Here is a 19,674-nt window from a genome sequence, read left to right as displayed (position 1 = left end):
TAACAGGTTGTCTTAAGATTAAGTGCAATGAGATCAGCAACGTGCTTAGTCAGTGCCTGGAACACTTCTGTGTTCTCATTTCATGGAAATTGCGCATGTTACGGTTGTCTCTTCCTGCCTTTCTTCTCCCTTCTTATTCCAGCTGTATGACTTTCTCCGGCCTCCAGCTGCACAGCAATCTCAGGGAAGTGTGCAGGCTTTTGCATTTTCCGGGGCGTGATAGTAGTACAATAGCGAACCTGTATTTGACAGTAGGCTACAAAGGGTTGAGTCTCTGGTGACCTGTCATATTCACTTACCGCCAGCTTTCTCAGGTGCTAGCAGTTTGTCATTGACTGTCCTTTTGCAGAGCTGAAGAGAAAAGGGGATGGTATTGTTTCACAGTATGATACCTGGAATAAGGCAGAAATACTGGTTTTGTAAATAAGGCTTGAGTAAGGGAGAAATCTTTTTGTGTAAATAACCATACTAACAAAATGACCACCTAAGACAGAATCTTTCAAACCTCTCTGACCACAATTCACCATAAGAAATATTTTCTATCAGATCCAAGTTCATATGTTTATGTAGGTAGTCAAAACAGAAATAAAACAGCATGAAACAATACATTCTCTTACTACCTGTAATGCTGTATTTTCTATTCCAGTCACTTCAATGAATTGTCATTCGTGGCATTCCATTTTATTCCTTTCCATTCTATGAAAAAAAGACCAGCAGTTTGAAAAATACTTATCTACGAGTACAACGGACCTAAACAAGAATAGGGATGTAAATACGAGTAAAGGAGGACATTCTTCAGCTCTACATTTTAAATATTTTTTCAGTAATCATCACTATCTTGTATTTTTAAAAACCAAAGCAAACACAAATTGTTAGGTGAATGCTTCTCTAAAGAAAAATAGAATTTGTCATTTAGCTCTTACTATGCTTTTTTAGTCTAATTTGGCCTTTTAAGATTTGTGGTCATTTCTGTTTCAACAATGTTATGGACCAGATTATCATTAGGGTAGAGGGTCAGTTCAGTGCAGCCAGGAAACCCTGTGTCTGCCCCGGCTTTGTCATTACTCACAGGTTCTCTTGTCCTTCATCTGTGTGAGGGGATAATAATATTGTCATTCCTATACCAAGGTTCTTTGAGGACCAGGTGGGGTAACACATTTGAAATTGTTTTGTGGCCAGGCGTGGTGGCTCATGCCTGTAATCCCAGCATTATGGGAGGCCGAGGTAGGCAGATCACTTGAGATCAAGAGTTTTGAGACGAGCCTGGCCAAAATGGTGAAATCCTGTCCCTACCAAAAATATAAAAATTAGCTGGGTGTGGTGGCGGGCACCTGCAATCCCAACTACTAGGGAAGCTGAGGCAGGAGAATTGCTTGAACCCAGGATGCAGAGGTTGCAGTGAGCTGAGATCGCGCCACTGCACTCCAGCCTGGGTGAGAGTGAGACTCCATCTCAAAAAAGAAAAAAAGAAAGGAAGAAATTGTTTTGCAAACTGAATCAGTCTTTACAAATATGAAGAATTTGGGGCTCTTAAATTTTATATTTGTAACCCTTCCCTCCTTTTTAAAAAATGATTCCTTCTAGATTTCTCAGCTGAATACACTGATTACACTTTTGCTGGGAGAACTTCCACCTGGAGACAGACAGAAGATCATGACAATTTGTACCATAGATGTCCATGCCAGAGACGTGGTGGCAAAACTTATTTCTCAGAAGGCAAGTTGTTTGTAGAAATTTTATGTATTCATTATTGTTTCCTGAAAGTGATGTTTATTGCCAGAGTAGTTCCAAGAAAGTCATTGTTTTTTGAAAGTTTGTATGTTTTAATTAGTCCTGAAAGGTTGTGGTTTACTTGGGTGCATTTGATTTTGGTTAGCCAATATATTATCCTGATGAGACTTATTCCAAGTGATATCCCAAAAGGTTTTGCCAAGTTAGGAACAGCAGATCATCAAAAAAATTTTATCACAACGGAAGAACCATGAGAAATCACTGTGTTCATCTCTCTGTGTGTGACCATCTTGGTCATTGGCCTGTGAGCCTCACCTCTGTGATTTACACAGCCAAAAGCAGTAAGATTATGTGTATGTAATTTAAACCATGTCTGTGTGCCTTTGATACATTTCCCCTTGAAGAAAGAGGTGTTGGTCATAATTCTAGGTTGTCACTTGGGTAATCCTTTGTCTCTTCCTTGAACAACTAGATTATTGTCTTGTAAGAAGTTATTTTCTAATTCTTTTAGTATACTAATAACCTTTCTTTTACATATCTTTAAAATGTCTGTGTGTCTTTAAGTGTTGGCAGTGTTTAACGTGAAGGAGAATTTTGTCATCCTTCTTTCCAAAATATATTCCTATTTACAAAAGTCAGGAATATGCTTGTCTACTGGGTTACGCTTGTTTGGTAGTACTAAAACAAGGCAATTCCTTTCACAATTCGAATGCCTGTATGTATTGTGAAATGTTTCTGTGGTTTTTCTGTTTCTTTTTCTCAATTTATTAAAAGCAAAGTGAATTTAAATTATTTGTATAAAGTGCAAGAAAATGCTTCTTCATGTAAACCATAAACATACATTAATATTCCTTGATCCAGCTTCAGGACCACTAGTGAGTGATATTCTTTAATTGCTAGTCCAAAACTTTTCCTTGCAAAACATCACTTACCATGTGTTCTCATTTTAATAATGAACTGTTGATAACTACTCCTTTAATATGGTCTTGTATCTTCTTATATATTTTATTCTGTTTTATAAGTCTGATGATTTGCAGTAGGATAAATTCTGATTTAAAATATGTCCTTTATTTTGTACTAAAAATACTTTTGTCTAATTCCCAACCATCTTATATACATGAATATGCAATGCTGAAACCTATGTAGTCATCAGACAAATTAGTATACAGTAATTTTGGTAAGTTCAACTGATTCTCAAGAAATCCAAGGGTCACATTTATCTTGAAAGAGACAGGGATTTTTAACTGGAAGATGAATAGTTAGGGTTGAGTAGATGGGAAAGAATAGCAATGAAAAATACTGTTATTTGATGTGATTAAAAATGAAGCAGAAAATCTCTGTACTAAAAGCAGATTGGTTTCAGACTGAACTTGGTTGAAAGTGTAGTTTATTTATGCCTCTGCAATGCAGAAATTATGGATTATGTATCATTTAAATATGGATAGTGTATTTTTCCATCTGACTTCAGTGATATGAGTATAAAGTTACAAAATTTATCTAATCCCCTGGGGTGATTCATAAAAGGGGTAAAAAGCATTGCTTGAAGAAATTCATATTGTTTTATATAAAAGTTTAAAATGAAGATTTATTACATGCATATTTCTTATTAAGTATTTAACCATGTATGTGCCATTATAATTTGCAATAACATGCAAGAGATTTCCTGTTTGTGATAATTTTAGAAATAAAGTGTGAAGCAGTAGAGTTGATTAGATTAATAATTTGTTGCCCCCAAACTACCAGTGTCCTGTGTGTGATGATTATGCAATGCCTTTAGGTTGTCAGTCCCCAAACTTTTACATGGCTGTCTCAACTTCGTCACCGATGGGAGGATACCCAGAAACACTGCTTTGTTAATATTTGTGATGCCCAATTCCAGTACTTCTATGAATACTTAGGCAACAGTCCTCGACTGGTGATCACTCCTCTGACTGACAGGTAACAATTCTAAGTTTCCATCCAGATGGGAAAAACCAACCCAAAAAAGTCCCCTAGCTTGAGCAGAGATGTGTGAGAATAAAAAGGAAGGAATGAGAGGAAACCATGAACAAACAATGAACTATGCAAAAGTGGTATGTAAAGTAATAAATAATGTAAGGTAGTGAATGTTGACTTTAGGAAAAGGTGAAGAGAACTGAATTAGAGAAACAGAATTACAGAAGCTGCACAATGCACAAATGATGAAATCATGAGTGGATTAATATGGCTCAAGGAAACATTTTTGATTCTGCCCAGTTATCTACAACTAACATTCTGGTATCAGGATCTATCACCACCTCCCTCCATCCCCACAGGATTCCTTTATTGAAAGCGTAAAAATAACTAGGAATTGCCTGTGTTCAAATTAATATTTGAGGAATTGCATACAGTGAAAGGAAGGGAAGGGGAAGAACAAAGCATTCATTAAATGATTCAACAAGTACTTCTGAAGTACTCTGCTAAGTACTATTCCAGTGTTGAACAGACAGAGTTCCTGCTGTCACAGAGATTACTTTCTAGTAAGTGGGGATAAAGAGAAACAATGAACAAATAAATTAACTAATATAATTATTTTAGGCTGTAATATATGCTATGACAAAAATTTAAAAAAGGTCAATGTGTTTAAAATTATCTTGAAGGGAGAGCCTACTATTGTGGAGAGCTTGAGCTGGAACCTAAAAAATGAGGAACCAGTTAGTCAGGGATCCTGGGTCAGAAAGTTACAGGCAACAGCAAGGACAAAGTTTCCAAGGTGGGGAGACACGTGGCCAGTTCCAGGGATAGAAAGAAAGCCAGTGTGGCTCAAGTACTTCAAGGGGGCAAGAGGTTACTATTATTAATAGTTCATTTCCACTTGACTCCAAGTAAATACATACTTAGTCAGAATATTGCAGAGATAAGAATATGTCACATCGAGAGGAATTTCTTTGTTAGTATTCCAATCTCTGCTGACCTGTTTGATGGGAGACAGCACATTTAATCTTTGGCATTCATGAAGCAGAAATCACACCTCAAGGTCATAGCAGCAGGCCCAATTATCCACTATCACCGAAGTGTAGACAGTTTCAAATGTAAGTCTATAAAGCTGGTTTGCTATGGTAGTCCTGAGAGGCTGGTAGGATCCTCACACTACATTTGTGATTGTTCTTGCACATATTAATCTCATAATTGCAACATTTGTGTATTGTATAGTTTCTATAATTGTATCTAATTCAGTTCTAACTTGTCTCTGATAAAAAGTCAGCATTCACTGTCCTCATTAGTTAATTTATGCACTGCTCTCAGTGAGAGGGATTAAAATTGGAGCTTGACAGTGTCACTTGAGAATAGTCAAAACTGCAAATGTGAAGAGTCTACTGTATGCATCCCACTGTCAATAGAGAAGGAGGAAAGGGAGGCCCAGGGTATGGGGGAAAAAGGGAAGAGGCATTTTAAAGTTTATCGTTATGTGAGGCCTGATAGTTTATTAACTTCAAAATGAGAAGAATCACTATGTGGGTTTTTTGGGAGCTAAAAGGAAGATGAATGTTCCTTTTAATAGTGTGAATTGCATTGGATAAAATGATTCCATTTCCATTTCATTCTTTGAATTATTTACTGACTGTTTACATTGACAAAACGATGCCCTTCAAATTCTTCCATTGTATTTCATTTGGTGCTGACCATCCCTTTGTGAGGTAGGCAGGGGAGACAGTGTCTCCTTCTTCCATATGTGGGCAGGTTCAGAGACTTACGTCTATGTATTGGCTAGGAGGATGCCAGTTAAGCTGCTGTTAGATATTCCAAACAAAACACAATGGCTGAAACAACACAGAAGCAGGTGTCTCACAATCCAGAGGTGAGTGGGGCAGCAGTACAGACTGGCAGGTGGTTGACAGGCTAAACATGGTTTCCACATGTGTTTTAGCCAGTGAAAAGGGAAAAAAGAGAGTCCAGGTCAAATATCTCCAAGGACGTGTTCTAGGAATGGCACTAATCATTTCTGCACATATACTATTGGTTGGAGTTTGGTCATTTGGCAACTCCTGACTGGAAGGAAGGCAGGAAATGTAGCCTCTAAGCACTGGCTGCCATGTGCCTACCCAAAACTTGGAACCACTGGAGAAAATTACAAGGCGAAAATCTCTACTACAAAAAGTACCCTGATTCCTAGTCTGGGAGCCTTTTCACTCATTCATTGTAAGATACACTGAAACATGCAATGGATATCAAATGCAGAAACACTTTCTGTTTTCATAATTAATTGCTTCTATTTGCATAGTACTTTCAATTTTTTAAGGCATTTACCTTTGGCCTTCTGAATATTTTCCTACAATTAACCTCATTTAATGGAGGAGAAAACTGAGGTGTGTTGATGTCAAAAGACTTATTTAATATTAGCATCTGATGATTGGCAAAGGAGACATTAGTCTCTCGTCTCCTGACCTCTGTGTGTGTATCATTTCACTAGACCTGCTGTCTGTACTAAGAGAAAAACGATTTTATGCATCGGAGGAAACCCCAGATAAAGAGTACAGCCATTTGATGTCCTTGCTATGTGTTTTGTCTTCTTTTATTAGATATTCTTGTTTCATGATTTTCTAAGAACCTCTGAGTCTTTGCTGCAAAAATAAGTATTATGGTAATCTAAGTGCATGTAGCAACACATTCCAAAGGAATTTCTAAAATATATTTAAATACAATAAATTGCCCTTTTATATTTGCTTTATATATTGAAATAGGGATATATTATTTGTATGCTATGTATTTATAGACATTACATATTTCTTAATGTATTAAGTAGCAGTTTAATCCAGCCAATGTTTAATTCATTCATCATCTAAGACTTCTCTTCTACTTTTCCTTTATAAACAATAGTTTGAGATGTTGTCTGCTGTATTAATAGTATCTTTACCTAGAAATATCAGAAATTTAACAGCGGTACAAATCCAGTGTTATTGGTATTCAAATGCACAGCTCTTAGGAAATGAGATCAATAAACAAAGAAATACATTCTTTTCTAGTATTTTTAGACAGCTAGCCCAAAAATAAATGTGATAGAAAATATTCTGATTCGTTATTGCCGTGAACAAATGAGAAGTAAATCAGTATTTGATGCTACTGTCACATTCTAGAGCTTCGTAAACTTTTTTCCTGATGTTTTGCCTCTGATGTTTTACAAAAATCTCATATTAGACTCTGATATTTGTGTTTTCTGTTGCTTAAAGGTGTTATATTACTTTAACTCAATCACTTCATCTAACCATGAGTGGGGCTCCTGCTGGCCCCGCGGGTACTGGGAAAACAGAGACCACCAAAGACCTAGGACGTGCCCTTGGCATGATGGTTTATGTATTCAACTGTTCAGAGCAAATGGACTACAAAGTAAGTTAGTAATAATGTGTAAAACTGTATTCTATAACGTTATTCCTGATTGGGAATTATTCAGTATAACAGCGTAAAAACCCCTTCTGTTAAATTCTGAGTGCCTCACATTATCATTTAGTCCATAGGAAATATCTATAAGGGATTGGTGCAGACAGGAGCTTGGGGCTGCTTTGATGAGTTCAACCGAATCTCCGTGGAAGTTCTGTCAGTGGTGGCAGTGCAGGTGAAAATGATTCATGATGCCATCAGAAACAGGAAAAAGAGGTGAGTGCCGTGTGGGTTGTCTCTTGTTACAAATAGAAAAGCATGGAGTCATGAAGGTAACCTCCCCTTCACTGTCTGTTGCTACCTCTCCCTGTCTCATGAAATAGATAAAGGAAGAGTCTGGTCGATTTGGGGGAATTATTTTGAATGGTCTCCCATTTTTATTAGTGGTTTCTAAGTGTTGAGTACAACCCATGTGTATTACATTACTTTAATCACTTAAAAATCAAACAACTTCTAGGATTGCCCAGACACAGTGACTCACGCTTGTAATCCCAGCACTTTGGGAGTTTGAGGCGAGAGGATTGTTTGAGCCCAGAAGTTCAACACCAGTCTAGGCAATATAGCGAGACCTGGTGTCTACAAAATAAATAAATTTTAAAAATTAGCCAGGCATGGTAGCAAGTGCCTGTAGTCCCAGTTATTTTTGAGGCTGAGGCAAGAGGACTGCTTGAGCCCAGGAGGTCAGGGCTGCAGTGAGCTATGTTTGTGCCACTGAGCTCCAGCCTGGGAGACAGAGCAAGACCCTTTCTCCAAAATTCCAAAAGACTTCTAAGATGCTCATTCCATTGATCAGTTCTCAGTCCTCATCTTTCTTGACCTCTGGCAGCATCTGATGCAGTTGGTCATTCTCCACTGCGTGATACACTTTCTTCACGTGGGTTGAGGACAACACCTCTCCTACGTCTGTCTCCCCTCACAGCTGCTTCATTGCTGGTTTCTTCTCATCTATAAAATGGGGGAAAGAAGAGTACCTGCCTTATAGACTACTGTGATGATTAAATGCAAAGTACCTGGACAAATGCCTACCACATAGTAAGCACCATATCTATGTTTGCTATGATGTTTTATTGTTATTTCCTGGCCAATTCATGTTAGACATCACAGGCCCTTCTTTGGATTTATTTTCTTTATATTTTCTCCCCTTGTTGATTTCAACTAGTCCCAGGGCTTTAAAAAACTCTGTCAATGCTGCTGAGTACCAGATGCCCAGGCGTCCTTTCTCCTCATCTCTGGACTGACCTAAACAACTGCCTGGAGCATCACAAGACTCTACTGGAGGTCTCCCAGTCTCCTCATATTTAATATATCCAAAATCAAAATCTTAGTCCTTCCACCAACTCCTTCTTTGCTATTTGTCTCATCCCAATAGGTTATACCTTCATGTTCTTCCAGTAACTTGGGCCAAGACCTTTCAAATTATATTTGAAATCTAAATGCTTCTCAACACGATGCCACACTCCAAAAAGCAAAACACAACTGGCACTTACCTTTGATGGCTTAATTTGAGAAATAAATTAATATAGTACGCAGCACAAATCTGGTTCTCTTTTTAACATTTTTATCAACAGGGCAATCTTATTTATCTGGCCTACCTGTGCCCCCTTAGTTTTTAGAATATTTTTCTCAGCTAGCTATCTTGTCCATAGGAACATTTTCATTCTCCCAAGGATTATCTAGCTTCTTGGACTGTGTACCTGTTGTAGAAGTTTCCAGGTTATCAGTAGATATATTTGGATATTTCTACCTTCTAGAAAATATCTCACTCAGCCCTTCTGCCACGTGGACCTTGGGCCCCAGTTTTACGTGTTCAGGTGTCTGTTTCCTGACCTGCCCCATCTCTAAGGCCGTGATAGAGAAGCTCAGTTCTTTCTTCTTAGATCTCCAGCTATATTTTGTCTAGCTTTTAGTCAAAATCTTTTTATTTGCTGTAACCCAGATGTCATTTGAGGCCATCCTTTCTTATGGAGATTTATGTAACTGATCCATGTACTGATTTCTGAACATTGCCAAGAATACTCCTTGGTAGTCTCCTCTTGTCTGAATGTCTGTGGGTCTTCTCTCTTCATCTTATTTTAGCCCATATGCAGACAGCTCTGCTCCTTCTTATTTCATGAGCTTATTAAATTCTCTTTACACATGAAGATTTAAGAGATGGGACCATGCCTCGGTTACAAAGCCTTCTAGTGCCTTGCCAGCTCTTCCCTCTGGAGGTCCACACCTTTGACCGTGGCTGTGTCTCCTGTGTACAGTGGGAGAGGAGGCAGTTATCCTGTGGCAAGAGCCACCTCTCTGTGTGTGAGCAGCCCTGTCAGCCTGTCTACCTTCCCTAGCCTGACATTCTGGGAAATGAAGTTTTCCCCATTTTTATCTTGACTATACAAAATCCACCTGCTCCTAATTACCTAGTATCTAAGACACTCTTAGTCCTAAAAACTGTGGTTTCTGTCTTCTCTCTTTCATGATGCAGACCGAGCTCCTTAACTGTTTCAGCCCTTCCCTCTCAGCAATGCAAGAGATCAGCCTTATATTTTGTCTCATTTACTCTCATTGGAAAGTTTCCTTCTACCTATCTCTCAATATGGCTCCCATAGCACATTACCATTCATTGCCCTGGCCAGCAACAACCCACTTGGGTCCTCGCAAATCTTTGTGAAAACCTTTCACTATTTCTCCAATGCAAATCTTTCACTGTTTCTCCAATGCCTTTAAGTGACAGTAATAGCATTAGTCATAGCTAACATCTCTTGAGTATTTTCCATGTTCTAGGCATTGTACTTTTACCCGTTTATATTTATAATCCCTTTAAATCCTTGCATAATCCAATAAGGTGGGTAATATGATTATTATTTTTAGTAGATGAGGGAATTGGAACATAGGATAATCAACTTGCCTAAAGTGATATGGCTGGTATCTGAATACTCACAGTCTGGCTCCAGAGCTATTGTACCTCTTAGTGATATTTAATGGATTTTTCTTGAGTCAGTGGAAGGTATGGAGGGAGAGAGGAAGAGAGAGAAGTTGAAGAAATAGACAAAATTTAAGACTGAATAGGACGTCCCTTTCTCCTCTTAGTTTGGGCATTCTCTGTCTATGCAGCATCCCATTCAAGGAATTGCAGCCCATGTTGAAGGTAAAAATGACATCACCTTCCATTAAATGTTAAAATAATCAAGTCTTTATTTTTATATTCTAGGATTCTAAGGCTATGCTAAAATAAAAAAAGAATACTTCCCATTTTTATAATTCCTCTGGGAAAAGGGAGGGTATTTTTAATAAATATGCTTCAAAACATATTCAAAATATGTATGCTTATGAATTTTAAAGAAAATTACACAGAATAAACAGCTTCCTAATAATTTGCATTTTGCAGTGGTTTGCATTTGTCAATGTGCATTCATATTCAATGAACACATTTAATTTCATCAACATTCTTTTTATGGTAGATTTGTATTTCTTGGGGAAGCTATCGCACTGAAGCCATCAGTTGGAATATTTATTACTATGAACCCGGGTTATGCTGGTCGAACCGAATTACCGGAAAATCTCAAAGCTCTTTTCAGGCAAGTGTTATGCTTTGTGGCTTAGCATCTGGTGCACTCATGCCACCTAATGTTGTTGTTCTGCACTGTTAAGTGATTTGCTTTCGCTTGAAAATTCCTAAGGAAAACCCTGTATTATTTCTTTAGGCTCCTTTTACAGATAGAACTTTCACCACGATAAATTAACCCTTTTGAATTATAAAACCAGGACTCAAAATCAGTATTTAAAAGTTACGTGGTATATTTGCATATTTACTGTTAGCTATTTTGTAATGTATATTTTTATTATAAACATAATTTTCATAAATTATGAACTATTTGGAAAATATAGAAAAGAATAAAGAAAAAATTACATCACCATCCAGAAATAATGATTGTTATGTTTTCTAGCCTCTTTTATAATTTATATTTTGTGGGATTAAGATATTACGGTAGGCACGATTTTTCCTTAGTTCTCTTCATTTAATATTTTGGCATACATATTTTAGCGTATTATTAAAAAACCTTTAGAAATGCCTCGTTCATAAATGTCTTAACCATTCACTGTTGTCTGTCACGTAGGGTTTCTCGTTTCCTTTTTCTTATTATAATGAAGTAGCAGACTGTAAACTTCTATTCACATGAAAAGTTACTCTTATTTCAGAATAGATTTCTAAATGTAGAATTACTTAAGTGAATGATTAAAATCTCTATTGATGACTGCTTTTCAAAAGTACTCTGCCAATGCGCTTAGCAGGAGTCTATAAGAGAACACGTATTACTACATCTAGTATCAGTTATGATTCATTTATAATTTAAGTCAACTTCATTCAGGTATCATTTTTTTTGGTTCAGTTTTTCAGAAAACTCTGTATTACAATTTTACAGAATTGAAATATGGTTTATGTTTTATTAGAGAAGGAGAGATCAGGTTTAGAGATAAAATTATAAAGTTTATCACCATACCAGGTGATAGTAAAAACATTCAGGTATAATTTAATACAATCAAGTGTACAGTTGGTGAAAGCATAACCACAATCAAAGTACAGAATATTTTCACACCCCCAGAAATTCTCTTCTGCCTCTTTGAAGTGAGCCTGCCATACCAATGATGTACTTTCTGTGATTATAGATTAAATTTGTCATTCCTAGAGTTCATGTAAATGAAAGCAGACAATATGTACTTATTTGCATCTGGCTTCTTTGAGCATTGTGATTTTGAGATTTATCCAAGTTGTTGAGCGTATCAGTAGTTTGCCCCTCTTTCTCACTGATTAGTATTCTATTATATAGACCTACTGCAATTTGTTGATCCATTCACTAGTTGATGGACACTTGGGCTGTTTCCAGTTTGGGGCTATTATGAATAAAGCGGCTATGAACATTCATGTGCAATCTTTATATGAACATGTATTTTTATTTATTTGGGACAGATATCTATGGCTGGAATTGCTAGTCTACATGGCAAATGTATGTTTTACTTATAAGAATCTGCCAGTCTGGTTTCCAAAGCGATTTTACAAGTTTACACCCTCACCATCAATGTATGAGAATTTCTTGTCAAAAATTGATATTGTCAGCCTTTTTTATTTTTAGCCAATCTAATAGATAGGTAGTAGTGTGTCATCATAGGTTTAGTTTGCATTTCCATGATGGCTAATGATGTTGAGCCTCTTTTACATACTTGTTGTCTATTGCTATACCATCTTTTGTGAAATGCTGTATTCTGCATACAGTTCCTTTGTTAGATACATACATTGCAAATATTTTTTCTCTCAGTTTTTGGCTTGCCTTTTTATTTTCTTGTGTCCAGCAAAGATAGAAGTTTTAAATGTGATGAAATACAATTTATCAATTTGTTTTTGTTTTTAATATCATATTCGAGAAAATGTGCTTAGCCCAAGCTTGCAAAATTTTTTAACTATGTTTTATTTTATAAGCTTTGTTGTTTTATAGTTTTCATATGGGTTTTCTCCTTTATTCAATGTGCTGAACTATATTGATTGATTTTCAAAGGCTAAACAGTCCTTCAGTGTTGCATTCCAGAGATAAGCTCCATTTGGTCAGGAAGTATTTTATTAATAGGTACTGCTAGATTCAATATGACACTCTTTTGTTAAGAAATTTCTAAAAATCTATGCCATGAGGGATATTGTTCTACAGTGTACTTGTAAAATGTTTTTCTGGCTTTGGCATCAGAGTAGTGCTGACATCATGAAATAAGTTGGCAAGTGTTTTCTTCTCCATCTTCTTAAGAGTTTGTGTAGAATTGCTGTTATTTAATCCTGAAGTATTTGATTGAATTAATCAGTTAGGCCATTTGGACCTAGAGATTTTTATTGGAATCTTTTTAATAATGAATTTAGTTTCTTTAATAGACATAGGGTTTTTCTGATTTTTAATTTTTTCTTGATTTGATTTTGGTAATTTAAATCTTTTAAGGAACTTATTGGTGTTATCTAGTTGAATCTATTGGCACACATTCGTTCATTGTATTAGTCCATTCTCACATTGCTATAAGTAACTACCTGCGAATGGGTAATTTATGAAGAAAAGACGTTTAATTGACTCAAAGTTCCAGAGGCTGTACAGAAAGCATGGCTAGGAGGCCTCAAGAAACTTACACTGATGGCAGAAGGCTAAGGGGAAGCAAGCATGTCTTACAAGGTGGAGCAGGAGAGAAAGAGAACATGCGTGAGGTGGGGAAGTGCCATGCACTTTCAGCCCACATATCTCATGAGAACTTACTCACCATCATGAAAACCACCATTCATGAAGCATGGGGAAAATCTGCTCCCATGATCCAATCACCTTCCACCCTCCCCCAATATTGAACTGCAATTCAACATGAGATTTGGGTGGGGACACACGACCAAAGCATATCATTTTAATATTCCCTTATTATTATTTTTTAATTTTTACTTTTATTATACTTTAAGTTCTGGGACACATGTGCAGAATGTGCAGGTTTGTTACATAGGTATACATGTGCAATGGTGGTTTGCTGCACCCCTCAACCCATCATCTAGGTTTTAAGCCGCCCATGCATTAGGTATTTGTCCTAATGATCTCCCTTCTCTTGCCCCCCACCCCCTGACAGGCCCTGGTGTGTGATGTTCCCCTCCCTGTGTCCATGTGTTCTCAGTGTTCAACTCCCACTTATGAGTGAGAACATGTGGAGTTTGGTTTTCTGTTCTTGTGTTAGTTTGCTGAGAATGATGGTTTCCAGCTTCATCCATGTCCCTGTAAAAGACATGAACTCATTCCTTTTTATGGCTTCTTAGTATTCCATGGTGTGTATGTGCCACGTTTTCTTTATCCAGTTTATCACTGATGAACATTTGGGTTGGTTCCAAGTCTTTGCTATTGTAAATAGTACTACAGGAAACATACACATGCATGTGTCTTTATAGTAGAATGATTTATAATCCCTTGGGTATATGCCCAGTAATGGGATTGCTAGGTCAAATGGTATTTCTGGTTGTAGATCCTTGAGGAATTGCCACACTGTCTTCCACAATGGTTGAACTAATTTACACTCCCACCAACAGTTTAAAAGCATTCCTATTTCTCCACATTCTCGCCAGCATCTGTTGTTTCCCGACTTTTTAATGATTGTCATTTTAACTGGCGTGAGATGGTATCTCATTGTGGTTTTGATTTCCATTTGATGACCAGTGAAGATGAACTTTTTTCCATAAGTTTGAACTCCCATTCACGATTGCTACAAAGAGAATAAAATACCTAGGAATACAACTTACAAGGGATGTGAAGGACTTCTTCAAGGAGAACTACAAACCACTGCTCAAGGAAATAAGAGAGGACACAAACAAATAGAAAAACATTCCATGCTCGTGGATGGGAAGAATCAATATCTTGAAAATGGCCATACTGCTCAAAGTAATTTATAGATTCAGTGCTATTCCCATCAAACTATAATTGACTTTCTTCACAGAATTAGAAAAAACTACTTTAAATTTCACATGGACCCAAAAAAGAGCCTGTATAGCCAAGACAATTCTAAGCAAAAAGAATAAAACTGGAGGCATCACGCTACCTGACTTCAAACTGTACTTCAAGGCTACAGTAACCAAAACAGCATGGTACTGGTACCACAACAGATATATAGACCAATAAAACAGAACAGAGGTCTCAGAAATAATGCCACACATCTACAACCATCTGATCTTTGACAAACCTGACAAAAGCAATGGGGAAAGGATTCCCTATTTAACAAATGGTGCTGGTAAAACTGGCTATTCACATGCAGAAAACAAACTGGACTCCTTCCTTACACAAAAATTAACTCAAGATGGCTTAAAGACTTAAACATAAAACCTAAAACCATAAAAGCCCTAGAAAAAAACCTAGGCAATACCATTCAGGACATAGGCATGGACAAAGACTTCATGACTAAAACACCAAAGCAATTGCAACAAAAGCCAAAATTGACAAATGGGACCTAATTAAACTAAAATGCATCTGCACAGCAAAAGAAACTATCATCAGAGTGAACAGGCAACCTACAGAACGGGAGAAAATTTTTGCAATCTATCCATCTGACAAAGGTCTAATATCCAGAATCTACAAGGAACTTAAATTTTATGAGGAAAAAAATCCCATCAAAAAGTGAATGACGGATATGAACAGACACTTCTCAAAAGGAGACATTCATGCGGCCAGTATTCCCTTATTATCTGTAGTGATGTCTTGAATTCCATGCCTGATACGTGGGTAACTTGTATCTTCTCTCTCTTCCTTTTTCCTCCAAGATAAGCTAGAGGATTATCAGTTTTATTTTGGGTTTTTATTAGGGTGCTCAATATGTGTGCTCAATACTATTCAGTGTGCTTTTAAAATAATAATATTCCACTTCACATATAATCTAAGAACCTCTACAGTTTTTAGTGTGATCTCCTTCCATTCTTTCAAACTTAAAGTTTGCTTGTCCATCCATCTGGATATTTAACCATATTTTATTTGTATTTTCTTCTAATTTTTATAGTATTACTGTACTTATTAAATTTAATCTGATAAGAACTTATTTTGGTTGATAATATGAAATGAGTGTTTAAACAATTATTTTCCCTAATAGTTAATCAATTATTCTAACATTGTGTATTGAATGTTTTTCTTTCCTCATAATAACCACTTTCTCTAGCATAATGATTTTATAATGTCTAACTTTCTTGAAAAATTCTAGATAGAGAATAACCATTCTAGAAATAAATGTAATAACTACAGAATAGCTTTGTTTGAAAACTGTGTGCCTTTCCAGTATCCTATTTGTGACCCAACTTATCTCATACTTTCTTTCATTTGGGTCTTGAAATTTGAAATTGTTTTGTGAATTTTTTAATAACTTTAGTGGGTGATGAAAGTATTACTCACGCATGGAGGCCATATGCTTGTGCCTTTGGAGTATTCTGATTCCACCAATCACCAACCATGAGGCCTACAGCATGTGCTTGAACTTCTGAGAACATCAGACTGCATCTCTGTAAAATGAAGATAAGAGGAGTGGACATCTCATAGTGTTGTGGGGATTAAGTGAGAGAATGCATAAAAAGATTTTAGCACCCAATATGGTATGAAGTGCTCAGTAAAAATTAGTTGCCTATATTAATGTAAATATAAAATATGTAGATATGTTAGCCTTTTCTCTCTCCGTTTACTCTTCATCTTCTGGTGTCACACGAAAAGTAATAAATGTGTGAAGAAATATGGGGTTAATTTACATAGAAGAGATGTAGAATAACCTAGATCCAAAGATACTCTAAGGTTGGATGTTTGGGATGAAAATTAGGTATGCAAGAAGTAGACTACAATTATATTTACAAAAACAGGTAGGCAGGTATTGGAATGTATACTTTACGAAGTCTAAAATAATGAGCTTATTTATTTACTCTTCCTTCTTCTTTGCACTTGACTTCAGTTGAGTGGAATGTTTTCAAACATTGCTATGAATAGCAATTGTCTTCGGAGAGGGACTTTTTGGAAGTCCCTCACCAAAAGAAAGGAGATTTGAAGCTGTGTTTTTCTGAAAGTCCCTTTAAAAGTCTATCCAAGTTGGTCCTAGGTAGTGATGTGCTGGCGATGGCTGGTACAAGCTTTTGGTAGCTGATGGTTAAGTTTTCATGAATGTTCTGAGTTGGTTCTTTAGTTTAATGAAAACTAAATTATATCAACTTTTGATTCAATAAGTTGTATTAAAAACAAAGGTGATAAATACTCCAAACTGGTCACTTTATTTATTTTACTGATATTTAGGCTCTTGAGGTTATTTCTGTCTGTTGTGTCTATATATGGTGGTATACTTCTCAGCTCTACATTTAGTGATGCTGTGTTGGTATCCTGGAATCAGCCATGGTGGAAGGGTTTATTCCATGGAAATAAGCAAATGCTATTTTCTAGACAGCCGGTTGTGAAAACATTAACCTGCACACCATTAACCACAGGTAAAGCCTTGGCCCTAGCTCAAAACATAATTATTCCTCTTTCTGCAGTGACAACTTACACCAGAAGTTTACGGAATGTATTCATGGATTTTATTTGAACTCCTACACCTGTGCTTCTGCCATTCCAGACTTTCTATCATTTTTTGTGTCCAGTAATGAGTGGACATTTTTTAAGTTGAAATGAAGGGTCTTATTAGCTGTGATTGACAGACATAATTATGATCTGCTTAGGAATGGTTAAAATGTTGGTACGAAATAATCAGTTGATTTAAGCAATTTGTGCTTATCACCTTGTCACATTTTAAAACTAAAATTCATATTTACGTTTTAGACCCTGTGCCATGGTGGCCCCAGACATTGAACTAATCTGTGAAATCATGTTAGTTGCTGAAGGTTTTGTGGATGCACGTGCATTAGCCCGAAAGTTCATTATGTTGTATACGCTTTGCAAGGAGCTCCTCTCCAAGCAGGTGAGGGATCATTTGTTACATTTTCTTGGTTTTTACATGCAACTGAAAAAGCTTTTGAAGTATGGATTTTAGGTAATTTATCATTCAAATTACATTAGACATTAAAAATTTTTTGTACTTTAAAAAAATATTCAATAGTTTGGGGGAACAGATGTTTTCTGGTTACATGGATAAGTTCTTTAGTGGTGATTTTTGAGATCTTGGTGCACCCATCACCTGAGGAGTGTACACTGTACACAGTGTGTAGTCTTTTATCCCTCACCCACCTCCCACCTTTCTCCCAAGTCCCTGTAGGCCATTATATCATTCTTATGCCTTTGCATCCTCATAGCTTAGCTCCCACTTATAAGTGAGAACATATGATATTTGGCTTTCCATTCCTGAGTTACTTCACTTAGAATAATGGTCTCCACCTCCATCCAGGTTGCTGCAAATGCCATTATTTCATTCCTTTTTATGACTGAGTAATATTTCATGGTGTGTATATACCACATTTTCTTTATCCACTCATTGGCTGATGGAAATTTAGGCTAGTCTGTGTTTTTGCAATTGCAAATTGTGCTGCTATAAATAGGCATGTGCAAGTGTCTTTTTCATATAATGACTACTTTTCCTCTGGGAAGATACCCAGTAGTGGGATTGCTGGATCGAATGGAGATTCCTTTAAAAACTAGAACTACCATTTGATTTGATGTTAGAAATATTTTTATATTTTCTACAAATTTTGAAAACTTTATTTTATAATTTTTATTTTTTTCTGAAGTTAAATTTGAGATATTTTAGTTCTGATACTTTATTTGTATTAATACTTTTTTAAACCAACAAGCTGTGTGATTTTCTTTAGCTTTGTCAATTTTGTAATTATAAATGAAATTTTATGTTGCCTCCCTTTCTTCGTGAAAATATTTTCTAGTAAGATAGGGCAGGAGTATTCATAAGAGTAAGATAAGGCTAATTTTCTGAAGAATATCTCAGGGAGTGTTAAAATTATTCTCTTTTATTGGTAATTCTTTATTTAAAGGTAGGGTTGACTGATTTTCTGTTCTTTTAAATTTTTGCTCTACAATTTCCTTGTCTCTAAAATGGGTCAAATTTACATACTCTCTACTCTCCAATCATAAGCTTCTTGAAGATGTATTGAAGCTGCTGATAAGCCACAGAAATTACGTATATGTCAGCATCAATATTTTAAAATTTAGCTGTATGATCATTTTTGACTTTTGATCTTTTGATAACATTTCATTAATTACTGGTGACATTATTCTGTAGTCAAAATGAAAGTATCAAAATACCACAGTTGCAACCACTCAGTTACCTTACTGCCACATATTCATTTTAACTTGCTCATTGTTAGGGCAAAATATGGAATATGAGAGTGATTTATGTTGTCCTTTTAGTAACTGTGAATTTACATTGAGTGGGTGGAATCATAATTTTTAACAGTTGTCTCTGGATGGTAAGATTATGGGTATTTTTTTTCCTTATTCTTATCTTTTAATGAGCCTATTTTAATTTTATCATGGTAAAAAGTCAGAAGAAAAAATGTAATAGAGCCCAGGGAATGTGGCGTTTCAACTGTATCCATTTTCAGTAGTAATATTTAAATATTTAATGAGCGTCTAGTATATCTAAGTAATGTGCTTTTTGCTGACCATGATGAATGGGTAAGATTCAAAACAAATGAAACACACACCCAGATGTATGACTTTGAAGAATTTAGGTAATTCAGTTTACATGACATAAAAATTGGGAGACAATGGACAATGAAAAGATCATCAGAGTTTTCAAGGGAGAAAGGAACCAGTACTTATTGAATGGGTACTATGTGTTATGTTACAAGATTGTCAAAAGAAGTTTACAAGTTTGATTTTATTAGCCCTGTTTTACATATAAGAAAACTGAGCAAAGCAACCTGTCCCAAGTCCGTATAGCTAACAAGTGGTAAGAGCAAGATTTGACTTCAGTTCTTTCTAATTCTGTCTAAGACACACCTGTGGCCAATTACCAGCGGAAGGTGTTGGGAGTACAGGTAGAACAAAGAAGAAAAGAGTTTGCTAACTCAGAAATGTCACAAGTGAGAGGAGCAGAAAGAAATCTAGCCAG

General features: G+C 36.2%; 1 protein-coding gene across 1 annotated transcript in view; it reads left to right on the top strand.

Annotated features, from left to right (window-relative positions):
• DNAH11 (dynein axonemal heavy chain 11) overlaps nucleotides 1-19,674 on the top strand; it is a 385,830-nt gene that overhangs the window by 145,168 nt on the left and 220,988 nt on the right. Inside the window, exons 31-36 of the mRNA XM_065542209.2 lie at nucleotides 1,585-1,716; nucleotides 3,509-3,669; nucleotides 6,918-7,074; nucleotides 7,196-7,341; nucleotides 10,569-10,685; nucleotides 17,433-17,571. Of these exons, the coding sequence (XP_065398281.1) occupies nucleotides 1,585-1,716; nucleotides 3,509-3,669; nucleotides 6,918-7,074; nucleotides 7,196-7,341; nucleotides 10,569-10,685; nucleotides 17,433-17,571 (852 nt within the window). The remainder of the gene's footprint in view (nucleotides 1-1,584; nucleotides 1,717-3,508; nucleotides 3,670-6,917; nucleotides 7,075-7,195; nucleotides 7,342-10,568; nucleotides 10,686-17,432; nucleotides 17,572-19,674) is intronic.

This window comes from Macaca fascicularis, chromosome 3, assembly GCF_037993035.2.
Source record: "Macaca fascicularis isolate 582-1 chromosome 3, T2T-MFA8v1.1".
NCBI classification, from domain to species: Eukaryota; Metazoa; Chordata; class Mammalia; order Primates; family Cercopithecidae; genus Macaca; species Macaca fascicularis.
Note: the sequence above shows the minus strand (reverse complement) of the source record. Positions and strands in the feature narration are given on the sequence as shown.